At 40.5% G+C, this 17,995-nt stretch overlaps 1 protein-coding gene across 1 annotated transcript in view; it reads right to left on the bottom strand.

Moving 5' to 3' along the window:
• TTC21B (tetratricopeptide repeat domain 21B) overlaps positions 1 to 17,995 on the bottom strand; it is a 78,083-nt gene that overhangs the window by 13,313 nt on the left and 46,775 nt on the right. The window contains exons 20-25 of the mRNA XM_055308265.1: positions 16,469 to 16,657; positions 14,526 to 14,636; positions 13,244 to 13,325; positions 5,246 to 5,396; positions 4,879 to 5,040; positions 2,664 to 2,859 (exon numbers count right to left, since the gene is read on the bottom strand). Coding sequence (XP_055164240.1) covers positions 2,664 to 2,859; positions 4,879 to 5,040; positions 5,246 to 5,396; positions 13,244 to 13,325; positions 14,526 to 14,636; positions 16,469 to 16,657 — 891 coding nt within the window. The remainder of the gene's footprint in view (positions 1 to 2,663; positions 2,860 to 4,878; positions 5,041 to 5,245; positions 5,397 to 13,243; positions 13,326 to 14,525; positions 14,637 to 16,468; positions 16,658 to 17,995) is intronic.

Below are 17,995 nucleotides of genomic sequence, written 5' to 3'. Positions count from 1 at the left end.
GAAACTACAAAATCATGACCGTAATAAAGGTGCACTGTGAGACAACAAGTTTGGGTGACCGATAAGGAATGCTACAAAAGGACAGTAGAGTGGTATGTTCATTGTCCAACACTGATCATCAGGGTTGGAAGTCAGAAACAACCCCGGAGGAGAGAAGGACAATTCCTTAGAGCTTGATGAAAATAATTTTAATTTTAATAAGATAAAACTTATCTTAAAACTTAGATTTAATAATTTTAATAAGATAAATCTTATTTTGGTTGTAATTCTCTGCCTACCAACAAACACACAATGTGTAATTGGTTCCCCTAACTAAGGAATGGCAAAAGGTCTGAGTGCCAAATCCAGCCAACTGGTGGTAGATTTTGGAAACCTGAGGAGTATGTCATCAATTATTGAGCTCCCCTGCCCTCTGCTTCCTCCTGGAGAAAGGAAAGACAGTAGAGGCCTGCTCTGAATTTGTCAGCCAGGTCCTAGGACGGTCCAAGACAAGAAGACTCATGTAAAAAATGTCCGGATCTAGTCACATGCTAAAAATACCCCACAATATACATTTAAAACTAAGTTTTCTGATTTGAGAATATCACACACCTTGAGTTTGCTTAGAATTAGTTCCTCACAGCTTGATCACTCCTGAATGAACTCAAGAATAGTTTCTAAAGGTACAAACCCGAGTTCCAACCCCTGCATTAGACCCACGTGTCTCTTCCGGTGCAGACATCCCACAGTGTTCAGCTGGCTTTTCTCTTTCTCTGTCCCTCTGAGCTGCAGCAGCTTGAGATTATGGAGGATAGCACGGCCATGCGACAAACAACGCACCCTCCTGGATCAAGGTGACAGGATGAAAGCAGGTGGAAAGCTTTGCTTGGGTTTAACGTAGCTTCCACTTCTTCGTCCCGGGACTTCCTGTCACGTGCCTGTTTTTCCATCAATGTGGATGCCACATTGTGTTGTGAATATGCCCGATGCTTCCCTGCCTCCTTGCCTTTGCTCACATTTTCCCTTGCCCCTAAAGTGTATCTGCTCTGTCTCTGCCTGTGAAAATGTGGTTTATCGTGGTTCTTCTTAGAGCATGCTTCTCCACAAAAGGGCCTCCCCAGTCTCCTAATACTACTTCCTATAGCACTTTTACGGCAACTCGAGAACAGAATGTACTAGAATCTGGTTTGTACACAGTCTGTATGCTTTGCCTCATCTTCCCTGGATTACAATAAACTCGACAGAAGAGACTGCACTTGGTTCACCTCTGCGACTCCCACTGGCGGCTTAATGGATATTCAGTATCTTTAATACACGCAGCTTATGAATTAAAAGGAAACAGGGCAAGATAAAACTCACTGTTTCTGAAATTTCAGCTCATGCATCAGTGTTTGGCCGGTATGGTCAGTACACAGATTTGAGGGCAGGATATTACTAATCAGATATGTAAGACTGATAAAAATAATGCAGTCTCACCAACACAAAAAACTGGTGTTTCTAGGAAACCACCGTGATGTCACTCACTGCTTTTGGTGTTCTCTCAAACCTCACAATTTAAACTCTCTCCCCTACTTCTGGTCTCTATTTGTCAGCCACTCTCATCCGTCCACTGCCACATGGCCCTCCACCCAACTCCCCTCCCAAGAAAATGACTTCAGGGTCAGCAGAAGGGCTGCTCCAGGAAGCCACTGCTTGCTGGTGCTACCTTGCTGGTTAGTTCCATGGTGGCTGACAGTGGTGATTCAGCGCCATCTAGGATACTTGTTCTCAAATGGCAACAGAAGCTGTGAGCTCCCCAAAGCCCCCGTGGGGTGTGGGAAGCAGGAGGAAGGTGCCACTGTAGGGAGTTTCTGGTAGCTTTCTGCTGCCACTGTGCCCTCTGAACCACACGGAAACACAGTGGAGTTCTGTATATCCTCTGAGAGACATAAATTATGGGTTTTTGGTGGCCTACACCACTGCTGAGTGGATGATCGTGAAACCCAAGGAGTATGCTTAGAACTAGCTATCACACACTGCTGATGGAGTGGGGACCTAGAATCCCTTCCTTACTCCAAGCTGTATTGAAGAAATACAGCACTATGTGAGGGAGGGGAAAAGAGGGCACCCAGAGAGTGAGAAGGTGGATCTGGGCGAACCGAAAAGAGAAGAAAGCCTTTGCTCTAATTATTATTATTGTTGTTACTACTATTATTACTGCAGGGGGGTATTTCAGTGTCGTGAAAAAACACCACCATTGTTCGCATGACTGAATTACAAGTTGTCAGTATTGATCTCATTTAGCCCTAGAGTTGGGAACATTTCAAGTTTGCCTATGTGAAAAGGTGAGCTAGCAAGGCAGCCAGGTGTTTATTTTCACTTAGTCAGTTAAGTGAAACAACACAGAATTCCTCCAGACAATAGAGCCAGTCCTCTGAGAGTTAATTTATGCCCTTTTGAAGAAGAATTTCCTTTCTCTAGAATTTACCATTCTAATAGAAAAAATATATCAACAACATATCAAAGTAGCAACAAAAGAGTATCTTCTGGAAACAAAGGTACGTTGTGTAGAATTATGGCAAGCTAGAGAGGCAATTTTTTCTTGTAATTAAGTCAATCTTCAGAAAATAAACAGCTAATTGAAATACATATTTCTATACTGCCAAGGAAAGAGAATATAAAGCTGAAAAACAAAATCTACTGACCTCAGATGATGCTATTTCAGTGAAGGTATTCAATGCTTGCTCAACATTAGACTTCTGTTTGGTAGCGACCAGGCAATAGTTTTCCATTATGCGAAGCTGTACATGGCCCTGAATGGTCTGAGGTTTTAGTTCTTTAAGGAGTTTTTCTGCTGTTCTCACTGCTAACTGCACGGATTCTTGCTTCTCAGTTGAATTACTGTGTACAATTAAAAATAAATCTCTCGTGTCTATTACTCATGAAGTACAATTCATTGAGATTAGAATGAGCCCCAGGGTACACTGGTTTCTCTTCTCTTCCTAATGTCAAGTACTCCTTTTGCAAAATATCACTCATTCTCTTCTAATACAAAGTGAACCACAGTTATAATGCGTTATATTTAAACACAATTAATATAGCTTTAATAAAACATCATTAAACATTTATTCACTTTAGACTGAAGACAAACATTGGACGGTATCTACATGTGGTATGTGCGTTCGTTTCTGCTAATATCAAGCTAGAATTCAGGATAAGTAGAATCATACAATTATCAAGGGGTAGCTCTACTCAGAAAATGAAAGGGAAGAAAGGAGGGAGTAAAAAAGTAACTAATCCTGCTGAAATACCTACTGTGTGCCAAGCACTGCAGTGTTTTTAGCTGCCTATCAGACTTTGAGAAAAGAAACTACGTATCTAGGGTGCCTGGGTGGCTGTCTTCTGCTCCGGTCATGATTCCAGGGTCCTGGGATTGAGCCCAGCATCTGGCCTCCTAGGCTGGCTCCCTACTCAGCGGGGACCCTGCTTCTACCTCTCCCTCTGGCGCGGCCCCCCACCGCGACTCGCATTGTCTCTCAAATAAATAAAATCCTTATAAAATTATGTATCTGTCAAAAGGCTGTAAATTTCAAGAGTAATAACAATTTGAATATGTAATAACAATTATCTTATTTTTTAAAGAAATATATAAACCAATTAATAAAAGGAAACTAAACTCTCAAAGCCTAATCACTAAAGCCACTGGTCTTTTTCTCAGGCTTTATAGGCTTTATCTTCTCTAAAACACTTCACACTGTTGGCGACCTTCTTCAGAGTTCCTCTCCTCTGCCTTTCTACCACACTGCCCTTCCTCCTCCAATCCCCTTAAATGCTAGCATGCCCAAAACTAGTTCTCACTGCATTCTACTTGCAAAGAGGGCCATTCGTTGGGTTCTAACTACCTACTCTGGGCACACACTCCCCCAAACCTGTATCTCCAGCTGTGACCACCCATTTGAGTTCTAGTTTTGTATTTTCAACTATTTTGCTAAGGATTTCCAGGAGGACAGCCTATAGTTGCATAACAGTATGTTACCTTAACCTTTCTAAAACAAACATAAACATGCCTCCCCCTTGCTCTAAAACTTCCAATGGTCTCTATAATCCAAGCTTTCAAATCTGTCATTAAAATCTCTCAGCAGTCTGGTTCTAATTTGCTCACTCCTCTGTTCATCTTCCCCTGACTGCTTGGCACTGCTAAGATTTCTACGAATTCTTATAACACTTAATATCCATCTCACCCATTTCTGCTTTGTCAGAGATTGGTTTTCGAATATTGTTTTGCCTCCTAGGTGAATTACCTGGTCCTGAAGGCAGAAACTGCCTTATATACCTCATACATTTACATCCTTATATACCCCCATCATGCCTTGCCCAATTCTGAGAACAAGCAACAAACACAGGTTGACAGCAATGACATCATTTAAGCACAGTGCACTACAGAGGCTACCAGTAGGAGCTTCGAATCACGTAGTGCTCAGGCCACATCTTGCGCCCATCATTTACTACGACCTTAGACAAGTTAATTCTGAGCGTGGTTCACAACGCTGTAGCAGGGAGCAAATAGGACAACGCATATGAAGTATGAAGCACAGGGTGTGGCATAGAACTACCATTTGCTAAGCAGTTACCATTGTTGTGTGGACAGCTTTCACTCAAGTAATCACATTCTACAACTTACCTTGTTTTCAACTTGAGTAATTAGGGGAGCGTCTTCGTAACCTGCTTATTCTGGTTCTGGAAACCTCCTAAAAGCATTTCATGCTTGTTTCAGAGAATACCTATTCTAGCTATGATTTTTTTCATCTGACCTTTCATCAGTGCTGTCCTAGAATTGAGCCCTCCTTTAGAAGGTATCCTTGCTTCTTATCCCTAATAAGTGTTTCCAGAAAAGGGATACTTTGTCAAATGATAACTCACCCAAGGTCTCCATCCAGATTTTCAAATACTTCGCCTCCAACAGTTTCATTATCTGGATTCAGACAGATTTCTATCATGTTATAAAGGGCATTTTGACCCCAATCACTGTCTTTCCGAGCTTTATTAAAATGTCGAAGGGCATCATTTGGTTCTCCAGTATACCTTGTTAGATGTTTAAAAAAGAAAAAAAAATCACTTATTTCAATCATTGACTACAAACTTTAAGTCATTTATAACCTCTTTGGTAAATAAAATCGTTAACATATTTTGAAATGCAGTTTTATCTTAAGACAAATAAAAGGTTATCTACTTTATTCACAAGGAAGAAAATAACTATTATGTAGTATTTAATCACCAATAGATTTACCAAAGATATAGTCCTTTACAGTACTGAAATCCTGGCTCCAACTTTGCTCTGGAGTTACGGTTTTCAGCCATTGAGAAAAATCTTGGAACATCCTCAAGTTTGCCACATCTTCTCAGGAAATCAATTAAACGAGATAATGTCATATAATTATCTAGAAAGAAACAGTATTTCAGACATGGACAACATTTTATATTTCTTGTTTTGACTGTTATAATCCAATTTCATTAAAATATAGTTTACTTCAAATGAGCAGAATTTAAATACAAGCAAAATTAATGTCTTAGGGGTTATAAAGCCCTAAAGAGACTGTGTGAGCAACTGGATAAAGGTTCGGTTGGTCTGGACAGTGAGAGAAGCCAATCTATACAATACAAGCCAATCTATTAAAATGTACATTTGTCATAACTTAATTTTCAGCTGTTCCTGGGACCCAAACCTACAAAGAGTCTCTGCATTGGTCATCTAAATCCTAACTGTAAAATTCAGGAGGGTTGATGAGATTGCACAGGCCGAGTCTATCTCTGACCTCCTTTCTCACTCACTGCACCTAGGAAGGGGGTGAGAATGGTACATTTTGGTGCTAATGTTTGGGGTTAGCAATTAGAAATTTTACTCTAGACTTACCTTATTATGTATATGTGACTCATATACTGGATGTTAGCTTACCATAATATAACTGTAACAGATTAGTCCCAGTGTTTTAATCCTATTTTATCTTCTAAGAAAAAAGAATTGATTTAGTTCTTTGGTGTCAAGTATAATTTCCTGGCAGGTTCCTAGAAAGCCTTCTCCCAATTCTATATAGTTCTTTCGCATCACTAAAATACTAAGTTTTGAGAAAAATTTTAAAATGTTTTTAAGATTATAAAAATAATACACGGACATTTTAGAAAATTTGGAAAAACACAGAAAAGTATAAAGAAGAAAAAAATCACTCATATTCCCATCAGCTGGAAATTAAAACATTTTGGTACAATTCCTTTCATATATTTATGAGTGAAAATCATCCTGACAATACTTAAATGCATGCTTAAAATTTTGTTTCTTTGCTTACATATATACAAAATTGAAGGCACACTTGGGGTTTTAATTTTGGTTCAACATTACACAGTAAACATTTCCCAACTGTCAATAAACGGTCTTCAAAAATGGTTGATTTCAATGGCTGCATAATAGTCTATTATATTGATGGCTCACATTTTATTTCTCTATAGTTGTGCTTTGTTAGGTATTTGGGCTCTGAAGTTTCAGTTAGCACAGGATTCGTAGTAGGAGATTTGCAAAAATCCTCATTATATAAGTTATGCCAATCATTTTTGTAGAGTGAGTGAGAATTAAAAGACACAAACAAATGCTTTTTAAGCAATTTAATCCTTGATTTTATGTTCCAAGAAGAGAAAATATCATATGATCTGGCAAGTCCACTTCTGGGTATATATTCAAAAGAACTGAAAGCAGGGCATCAAGCAAATATTTGTACACCAGTATTTACAGCAGCATTACTCACAATAGCCAAAAGTGGAGACCGCTCCAATGTTCATCATTGAATGAATGAATGAATGAATGAATGAATAAATAAATAAATAAGGGATATTATTCCACCTTAAAAAGGAAGAGAATTCTGACAACATGCCACAACTTGGATGAATCTTGGAAATATTACACCAAATGAAATGAGCCAGGCAAAAAATGACAAATACCACATTTCCACCTTATATAAAGTATCTATAGTCGTCAAATTCATAGAGGGGTAGAATGGTGGTTGCCAGGGGATAGGGAGAGGGAACCTTGGGGAGTTAGTGTTTAATGGGTACAGAATTTTAGTTGGAGTGATGAAAAAGTTCTGAAGATGAATAATGATAATGGTTACAAAATAATTTGGATTTGCTTAATGTCACTGAACTGTACACTTAAAAATGGCTAAAATGGTAACTTTTATGCTATGTATTTTGTTATGTTACCACAATAAAAAATATATAAAAACCACTATAGGCTCTCTACCATATGATGTCAAGATAATCTAGGTTATGACAACAGTATCATTTGCCTTCCTAGGCCTATAATCTTGGGTCTCAAGATTTTTTTCTTCATGCTTTTTGTCATCACTAAAAAGTAGAGCATGATAAGAATAGTTTCAGAAAAAGAGGATTCAAATGTATCAGTCTTGTCATTTAGCTATACAAATTCAAGCAAATTACTCAAATTCTCTAAATCAAAGATTACTTATTTTCTTAAAATAGGATTATAATGTTGACCCTCAAAATGCCATTGAAACCAAATAAAACAAGGTCATGAGAGAGCTTTAAAAATACAATGGTCATTAGGAATATTTACAAGTTCAAAAGTTTTGATAGGAACTAGGGGTATCTACCTATAATAAGTTCGTGGAATCTAGAAGCTGTATTTGATGAGGCAGGACATAAAGGTTAAAATTTCTGGCCAGGGCAGCCCAGGTGGCTCAGCAGTTTAGTGCCGCCTTCAGCCCAGGGCATGATTCTGGAGACGCGGGATCGAGTCCCGTGTCCGACTCCCTGTGTGGAGTCTGCTTCTCCCTCTGCATGTGTCTCTGCCTCTCTCTCTCTCTCTCTCTCTCTGTCATTAATTAATAAATAAAATCTTGAAAAATAAAAATAAAAAAATAAAATTTCTGGCCAAAGTTTTTTTTTTTTATGATATTGCTAATACATGTGGTGCATCATATTGCAAATGTTTTCTAAAGTCAACGTTGGGAGGCTAGGTGACAATTATCACCTTGTAATATTACTGAAATGTATTACTATTCAAATACATTCAAGTTATCATCACCACTGATAGATAAAATTACATTAATGTCTTTTGGTTAACCATGCAATCTGACAGCAGGCAAATTTCCATACTTAAGGAATCCATTGAAAACTGAAATGTATTACATTAAAAAAAAAAAACTTAGCCATACTTATTGCTAGATAGTGAGAAAATATCAAAATAATTATAGTGTGATGTGATGTGGCATGAATAAGGTGCTACATGGAATTACAAGGCACAGAATTCCTAACTGCCTGCAGGAGGCAGGAGGTTTCACGCAGTATCAGCCTTCTGGGCAGCCTGAAAGCTAAGAGGAGGATCCCGACAGGCAGCAAAGACATTCCGAGGGGGGCAGATGGTATGTGCGGAGACAGAGCAGTGGTGCTCAGGGAGTGCTGGTAAGTCCAAGGTTTCTAGATCTTAAAGTGGAGGAAGAGGGGTAAGAGGTACAAATGGACCAATAATTTAAGGCCATCTTATTATCAAAAGAATGCTGATTTTAGACTCTACCCTGGAGAGCCATCCTGAATTTTAAGCAAAGGAATAGCTTTTGATTTATGAAAGTGAGATGAAGTCCTATGAAGGTGTGGGGCAGCAGGAGCCTAGAGGCTGGAAGGTGAGTGTGGAACCTGCGCTGGCCGCCGGGTGAGCAGGGGCTAGGAGAGGCTGCCTGTGTGTGATAGAGGCTCCTCCGCAGTCAGACCTGATGGGCCCTGTTCAGCAGTTGATGTGAGGGGAGGGAAAACCCAGAGAGAGACTGCCTGATGGAGATTTTGAAAGAGAAGAGGTGTCATCTATCAAGAGAACAGTAATTCCACCCATAAGAAGGATTCTCTACTAAGATTAAGTCAAATTAGACAGTGTATTTCTGAAGTAAGTTAAAATACAGCATTAATTTAAGGTATGTGCTGCTAAGGATGACTTATAATCCATGCGGAAAGTATAAATACAGAGGTGTTAGAATAGTTCTGATAAAACAGATCTGTGAATGGAGTCCTACTAGGAATAAAGCATAGAACACAAGATTAAAAACATATCAATGACATAGACGATAACAATTTTCTTGACACTTTATATTTTTAAATGTCTAGATATTTGAGTCATTCATTGATCCATTCAGCCAATAAACATTTCTTTTGCACCATCTATGTGTCAGGCAATGTACCCAATGCCAGGGATGTAAGATGAACGTGACGTGATCCCCACAAACTTGAGGAGTTTGCAGTTTCGTGGAGAAGACAAATGTATGCACAAATATTTTCAGGCAATCGCTAAAAGAAATAAAGAAGTATGAAGGGAGTTATCCAGGACTGGGGTAATCAATGCATCCCAGATTGTTGAGACCTTCTTTCTTTTAGTTTCGGAATTCCTGCATTATCTAGGGGATCCTTCAGTCTCAGGCAAATCGAGGTAAATGATCACTCTACTCAGCAGCACATAAGGCATCTTATACAGTAAGTGGTGCCAGAAAGACACAAGCTTTTGTTCTTGGCAGAGGGTGAGTATATTTTGGACTATGTGTTGGGAAGGACAGTGAAGAAGAATAAGGAAGGCAAAGTACACTATAGGCGAAAGGGAAAAGAAACACGCAAGGATTTGGAGGTGTGGACACCCATCATTTGATGTTTGCTATTTCTGGAGTACAAGGTCCTTACGCTGAATTTACAAACAATTTATTTTGTACTTGTTTATAAACAGTCCAAAGCTGCCAGTCAATTTGACTATTATTTATTTAAAAAAAGTGCTGATGCTAAGTTACTTGGCTGAGATGAAATTCACATGACAGATGAGGGCTTCTTCAAATCTTCTATGTGAGCATCCTAATGTCATCAAGGACTTAAAAATATTACCAAGGGCAAAGATGTGTTTTTTAAAGAAACCAGGATGGATTATTCTCTCAGAGGAAAGAGCTGCTACATGGAAACAGCTGGAGACAGAATGAAAATAGCATGTATGTTCCCTTAAGAGGCAGTTCAGAGAAGAAGGAAAGGACAAAACTGAGTCTGGAACCCAGGAGAGGAGCAGCAAGAGAAAAATAACAGGCTTAAAGCAAGCAAGAATCAGCTGTGGGCAACCGGGTGGGCAGGATGGGCCTGTATTTTGAACTCTCAGAGAGTAGAGGGGGTAAGGTGTTGACATAATTAACACAGAGCAGAAGGTGGGACCCACGGGGGCAAGAAACAACCAGGCGTCCCTCAAATTCAATTTTTTTAAAGGTATAAGCATTAGTAACTATAACACATAGAGGACTTATGGTTCTTGGAGCTGCCCTACTAGAAGGAGAACCACCCTGGGTTCACACCATCCAAACCGGAGAGCTCTGATCGCCTGTGCCATCAGCCCACCATGGAGCCACCAGGGTTGACAAGAACTGAATGACAGCTCTAGGACTTCTCTGAGCCTTCAAACTCTCCTTGGTGAAAACACAGCTAATACACAGGACTGTTTCCACCTTCCTTTCCTGTCCTCCCTATCCTTCCCCCCTCCCTCCTTCCATCTCCCTTCTTTCCTTTGCTCCTTCCACTCTTCTTTCTATTCAATATTCACTGAGCACTAAGCTGACCAGATACTGTTCTAAGTCCTGGAAACACAGCAGCAAAGACATTTCCGGGCCACTTGATGTTTTTGTTCTGTGATTTATAATTTTTGTTTTGGGAGCACCTGGATGGTTCAGTGGTTGAGCGTCTGCCTTTGGCTCAGGTCATGATCCTGGGGTCCTGGGACGGAGTCCCATATTGGGCTCCCCACAGGGAGCCTCCTTCTCCCTCTGCCTATGTTATGTCTATGCCTCTCTCTCTCTGTATCTCTCATGAATAAATAAAACCTTAAAAAATTTTTATTTTGGTTTCTTTTACAAGGGTGATATTAAAACACACACACAACGTAGAAAGCAGAGCAGTAAGAGGTGTTATAGATACAGGATGGCCATGGAAGGGCACTCTCAGGAGACCAAAGAGAAAGGCAGAGGACTCAGGTGTCCTGTTGATACTGTGGAACCTTTGTGACACTCCCTGCATCACCTACTTTTAAACTTCTTGTACGTAAGAGAAAAAATTAAAAAGCAATAATTACTTGGGCCACTGGAATTTCGAGGGGGGAGGGCATTCTCTGCTACTTTCTGTTTTCAGCAAAAAGCATTCCTAAACTGTCCAGAGGCAAGGAACAGAAACCAGGGTGAGTTACGAGAAGAGAGCAGTAAAAATCTATGTGAGAGATGATGGTGGAGACCAGGTGGCAGCAGCACAGGAGGCAAAAGGTGATGGGATTTCAGATTTACCCTGAAGGTAGAGCAAACAGGGGATCTGCTGACAGACGGGATGTGGTACAGAGAAAGATGAGCCAAAGGTCACTCTAAGGGTTAGGGCCTGGGATGCTAGGGTGGCTCAGGGCGCGATCCTCGAGTCCCGGGATCGAGTCCCATTTCGGGCTCCCTGCATGGAGCCTGCTTCTCCCTCTGCCTGTGTCTCTGCCTTTCTCTCTCTCTATGTCTCTCATGAATAAATAAATAAATCTTAAAAAAAAAAAAAGGGTTAGGGCCTAAGTGGGTAAGTAGTGATGCTATTTCCTAAGGAGAAGAATGAGAGAAGGAGTAGATTTGAAGGGAGGGAAAGATCCACTGTTCTCTGTGGACATGTTAGGCTTGAGATCCTGGGACAGCTGAGGGGGAATGTAAACAGGCGGTGGTGTGTAGGAGTCAGCACCGGAGATGCACAGCTGCAAGACACCAGCACACACACAGCACATAAAGCCACAGGCTTGGATGAAGTCAGCCAGTGGGCTGAATGGATTAAAAAAAGATTTAAAAGTTCAAGAGCCACGGTCTAGAACATTCTGAGATTTACAGGTCATAAAGAGAAGACAGATCTAACAAAGGGGTGGACCGTAGGAAGGGGAAAGCCCAGGTAAGGCTAGCAGGCCAGCAGCCAGTGAGAGCCCTTCTGGGGAGGGGGGGGAGGGGAGGGGCCGTGCTGAGCACAAAGAGCCCAGCAATCCACGCCAGAGCTAAGAAGTGGATGCACTGTGGAAGGAGCCTCGGTGTCCATCGACAGACGAATGGATAAAGAAGCTGTGGTCTATGTATACAATGGAATATTCCTCAGCCATCAGAAACGACAAATACCCACCATTTGCTTCAACGTGGATGGAACTGGAGGGTATTATGCTGAGTGAAGTAAGTCAATCGGAGAAGGACAAACATTATATGGTCTCATTCATTTGGGGAATATAAAAAATAGTGAAAGGGAATAAAGGGAAAGGAGAGAAAATGAGTGGGAAATATCAGAAAGGGAGACAGAACATGAGAGACTCCTAACTCTGGGAAACGAACTAGGGGTGGTGGAAAGGGAGGTGGGCGGGGGGGTGGGGGTGACTGGGTGGCAGGTACTGAGGGGGGCACTTGACGGGATGAGCACTGGGTGTTATTCTATACATTGGCAAATTGAACACCAATAAAAAATAAATTTATTAAAAAAAAAAAAGAAGAAGTGGATGCAGGATCCGGATGCAGGATCCAGCCACACCGAGTGGCTGGCTGCCCTGCAGAAGGGGCTGCCCTGGGCCCCGGGGGTGAGCCAGCACGGGTGGACGCCACCTACAGAAAATCTGCTAGGAAGGACAATGCAAGAATGGAGCAGCAGCTGGAAGGAAGAGTAACTGGAGAGTTAAGAATGGGTTCAGCAAGGGGCTCTCACACCACGCTCCTTGGAGACAGAGGAAACAACGACGGGGGCAGGAGAGAGAAGTGGAGGGGGAAAGCCCTCCAGGAGGTGGTGGGGGGCTGTGCATGGGGGGCACACCCGGGGAGGACAGTCGCTGGGGGCAGGCAGGCCTGGTGACAGGCCGATGGAGACCTTCTCTTCCAGTCGTTCCTCCGACTCAAGTAGGAGGCAGCATTTTTAGCTGAGAACAGGGAAGGGGGAAAGGGGACTGGAGGCTTGAGGAGGGAGGAGAAAGTGTACAAAGCAGTTGGAGTGAGAGAATTCACTAGAGAAACACAGCAGCTGCCAGGCAGCATGTGAGGGCCCACTGGGGTCTGTGGTCATAATTTAACGGGAGGCCAGTCAATGGTGTTGCGTTTTCCTTACAGCTCTTCCGGCTGCTCAAGGGCAAGCGTGGAATAAGTGGGCAGCTGGGTTCAACCGAGGCTTCCCTAACAGGCAAAAGGAGGAGAAGAGAAGTGATTGCGTTATAAAAACATAATCAGTGGATATTTACCTGGTTTGCGCTCTAAAAGCTGCTGTAAATGAAACACCGCTTGTTCATAGTCCTGTTTTCTGAACATGAGGTCAGCCATCATCTAGAAAGGTAAAAGTTGGTTCTAAAAATATTGCCGTATTGACAAAGCGTATCCTTTCCTGTCAAGATTTAGGGCTACGTAAACACACACGAAAAACAAGAGGAGGGCAAAGTTTATAAAAAGGAGCCGTTTAAAATTCAAGTATACCTTCAGCAGATTAGCCCTGATATCAGCCTAACGGGAGATAATTAAAGATGTGAAACAGATCGCTCTGCTCACAAAACTTTATTTTTAGCAGAAAATATGTCTCAAGTGGTTATTTTAAAAATAGAAATTTGAAGGGAATTGCACACTCTATGTGTTATCATAGAAAAGATGCCTCCCTGGACGTGGCTAAAATGACAAGAAGATTTTTAAAGACCCCAAACACTCTTAAACCCTAAATATTTCAAAGGAATAAAATGAGCAAGATCTACTGAGCTTTTCTTATTGTGTGTTTTAGAAGGGATACTTTTTATATTTCTTTTTAGCTATAATGATAACTTTCAGTGAACCTTACCCACTGTCATCTATGTAGCTGTTTGAAAAGCAATGCATACCTCAACCCAGGCAAAAATGAGGAAGCAAAGCAAAACTCAGAAACACACCATCTTAGAATGACAGTTTTTTTCTGTAACTCCAAAAGTCCCACAGAAACTTTTAAATGAGTCCAGAATCTCTGGCTAAGTACAAAAAACTTAGTCTTTAGCAAATGGTAGCTTTATACCGTGAACTCCTCCTGACGAAGGATCCTCTTAGGCATGAAGGAAAATTAACGAGACCCAAAAGCGTAAGTAAAGGCTAGACTGGGTTTACTATTCTTTGTTTCTTAAGAAACAAAAAGATTCTTGGTCTTTATTGGTAAAATGTATTAATGATGTTAAAAATATTATTTCTTCCAAAAGCCAACACAAGCTAGGCCTAAGTATTAGTTTTATCGGGGTAAAATTTGAAACCTCCACATGGAATATAAAACACAATGCCTTGGGGATCCCTGGGTGGCTCAGCGGTTTAGCGCCACCTTCGGCCCAGGGTGTGATCCTGGAGACCCGGGATCGAGTCCCATGTCGGGCTCCCCGCCTGGAGCCTGCTTCTCCCTCTGCCTGTGTCTCTGCCTCTCTCTCTGTGTCTCTCATGAATAAATAAATAAAATCTTCAAACAAACAGCAAAACAAAACAAAACCACAATGCCTTTACAGCACTGAAGTCTCCTGGACTAACCATGGTGGCAGCCTCATTGTCCTGGTCACTCTGGAGAAGTAGAGCACACTGCCGAAGGCAGGCATCTGGATCTTCCTGTGCCAGGTATAATCGTGCCAGCTCCAACATTATCTGTACAGAAAAAGTGCAACACCAGTCAGAAACTGTTTTGGAATAAAAAATGAATAAGGAGGGACACCTGGGTGGCTCAGCGGTTAAGCATCTGCCTTCAGCCCAGGGCGTAATCCTGGAGTCCCAGGATTGAGTCCCATATCGGGCTCCCTGCATGGAGCCTGCTTCTCTCTCTGCCTGTGTCTCTACCCCTCTCTCTCTGTCTCTCTCTCGAATGAATAGATAAAATATTAAAAAAAAATGAATAAGGAAAATGTCTGGACATGGATTACACTTTAGTTGACCAAAAGTGATTGCAGTAAACATGCTCAGTACGACAGGCAGGAAAACCATAGGCATGTTCGGCTCTACTTTCTCTGATACTGGAAAAAAAGGAAAAGAGAAACACAAAGCACTGTGAAAAGGATGCTGGTCTTAAACCAGATAGTAGATTCTAGTCTAGGCTTCTCCACGATGGGCCCAAGTCCCTGTTACCTCTTGAAACCTGTTTGCTCATTTGAAAAATAAAAAGCTTGAAGCAGATAATTTCTAAGGTATCCTTCAGATTTGAAACCATGATTCCAACTCCTTTAGCTGCCACTAAACAAGGTACCTGTTTGGTTATGCCTTAAAGGTTCTTTTCGCCTTACATCTGAGTTGTATTAATTTTAAAAGGTTCAATTTAAAACCTTAAATTCTAACATAGGGTTGTCTTTTGTTCTACATCATGAAATAAGTCCATCAGAGACAAATACCATATGAGTTCACTCAGATGTGGTGTTTAAGAAACAAAAGCAAAAAGCAAAGGGGAAAAAAAGAAGAGAGAGAGGCATAAACCAAGAAATAGACTTTTAACCACAGAGAACACATGGAAGGTTACCAGTGTGTGTGTGGGGGGGGCGGTGGGGAATGGGTGATATAAGTGATGGGGATTAAGGAGGGCCCTTGGAGTGATGAGCACGGGGTGTTGTGTGGAAGTGCTGAATCACACTATATGGTACATCTGTAACTAATATTACTGTATGTTAACCAGAACTTAAGTTAAAAAAAAAGAAAAAAGAAAAATATACGTCTTTTTTTTTTAAAGAAATAAAGCATCTATCAAGTTCTGAGAGAGTAACAGGATTTTAGTTTACATAACCAGACACGTAAAGAAGTTTTCTTTTTTTTTTTAATTTTTTTTTTTTTATTTATGATAGTCAGAGAGAGAGAGAGAGAGAGAGAGAGAGAGGCAGAGATACAGGCAGAGGGAGAAGCAGGCTCCATGCACCGGGAGCCCGACGTGGGATTCGATCCCGGGTCTCCAGGATGGCGCCCTGGGCCAAAGGCAGGCACCAAACCGCTGCGCCACCCAGGGATCCCGTAAAGTTTTCTATACCAGTATTATCCTTACATTTATCCTCATGCTGTGCCAGTTGAGATAACAGATTCTAGTCACACTTTTGTTCATATCCAGCACCAAACAGCAATTGAAATACAGAGGTATGCAACCACAGTTTAGTAAACTCAACTGAATCATCTAGATCCAGATATTTGAGATTGAGAAATTGTTTTACAGTGATTACTAAAATACAGATTAATATAAAAAAACTCCAGAGCTTATGGATTTTCTTTATAACACTTTAACATAATAATTTTTAAAGCTCTAACATTAGTGTAAGGCATCAAATAAGTATTTTGAAGAATTTCTAGAAAAGATGCTTATTTTTCAGCTTGTATTTTCATGACATTTTTCTTTTCTTTCTTTTTTTTTTTTTAAACAAATAAGCTGGTCAGAATTTTACATTTGGGGCCACAGTATAACAAATGACATCTGGAATAAAAGGTGGTGAAAGTTTTACAAAGGTACTGACCTTATTATCTGTTTCACAGTGAACAAGAGCCTCTCTATAAAACTTAATTGCTTTTTCATAGTCTCGCTGAGCAACAGAATGTTTTGCAATCCCTGCACAAATTTCAGCTGCTAACTGTTTCTGTGCGGGAGCTGCGTCTGGCTGTTCCATCTGAACACGCTTTAGTACCCGAGTTTGTAATTCTCGAGCCTAGAAAAAAAATAAGGATAAAAAGGAATTTAAAAAAGAAATAGAAAATAAATGAAACAATTCTCAATAACTCACACACAGCATAATTTTACAGAAGATCTACTTATGCCTTATTGGCCCTCAATCTTTCCTTGGCCCTGATCCAAGGAAAATGTCTTAATTGAGGTCTTAAACATGCGCTTGTTTGCAAATGAGCCAGCATGCACATATCTTTCCAACTGAAGTACACAAAAATTACTAAGTCTTTTCCCACTGTAATCAGGATTATGTACAGAAAGCTCACTAAGGAGGAAATGCAGCCATGAAACAAATATTTGAAAAAAGAATCTAGGTGCTGTAATTAAATAAGTGGAAATATAAAATGTTTATTAAATTAATAAACTACTATCTAAACATTATTAAATCAAATATTGGCAAGTCTCAGGCAGTAAGTACATCCATATATCGTTGATGACATACAAATGAATCCAATCCTTCTGGAGAACACCCTCACAAAACATGCTAACTCGATAAACTAACCAGACTATTGAATCTAGCTGGTTTACTCTTTGGAAGGTTATTATGGACATTACTTAGAAGAAAAAAAGAAAACATGTTATCTGTCATAAGGGAAAAAATATCTTTTGTTTGTCGTAAAAAAAAAAAAAGAAACAAGAAAAAAACAAACCTGAGAGCAACTCAAATGTCTAATGACAGAGAAATGACTATTGACTGGCAGAGTTTATGTAAGGTCCAATGCTAAACACACCCAGGAAGGGGGGGGGGCGCGCCTTCGAGGTGATTAGGTACAGTAGGTTGTTAAGCTGGAAGATTATGGGCCTTACTACTTACATGTTTGATTTCTGAAACACTGAGACCTTCCTTTCGTAATTGATAGAGAAATCCTATGTTTTAGGCCTTCACAATAAAATTTAACTTTGAGCTATAGATAAGCATCCACTAATGCATTCATGCATTCATTTAACAAAGAATAAATGGCCACCATCTGCCACACATTCTGCTACACACAGGGAGCCCTTCTGGGCACTCTTGTCAAAATGTTGGTTGACAATTGGTCTTTGATGAAGATGTTCTAAAGCTGAGTATTCTTTGGAACCAGAGGTCATAATATTAATTTAAGGCATCATAATAAGCGTTCTCTTAGAAATGAAAGAGGAAAGATTAGAAAAATAATGGTGTTTAGAGCATGTAGTAAAGATTAATACTGTTTCATGAAATTTTTATTTTGGTTATACTAATATATGTTTACTTAAGTACAGAGGGATGTGTACACAGGATTGTTTCATGTTGTGTTGTATCAGCAAATATTGGTGTGCATGGTTTTGCACGTAGGTGCAC

This window comes from Nyctereutes procyonoides, unplaced genomic scaffold (genome assembly GCF_905146905.1).
Source record: "Nyctereutes procyonoides isolate TBG_1078 unplaced genomic scaffold, NYPRO_anot_genome, whole genome shotgun sequence".
NCBI classification, from domain to species: domain Eukaryota; kingdom Metazoa; phylum Chordata; class Mammalia; order Carnivora; family Canidae; genus Nyctereutes; species Nyctereutes procyonoides.
The sequence above is the reverse complement of the archived record's forward strand: the minus strand, read 5'-3'. Positions and strand labels throughout refer to the sequence as shown.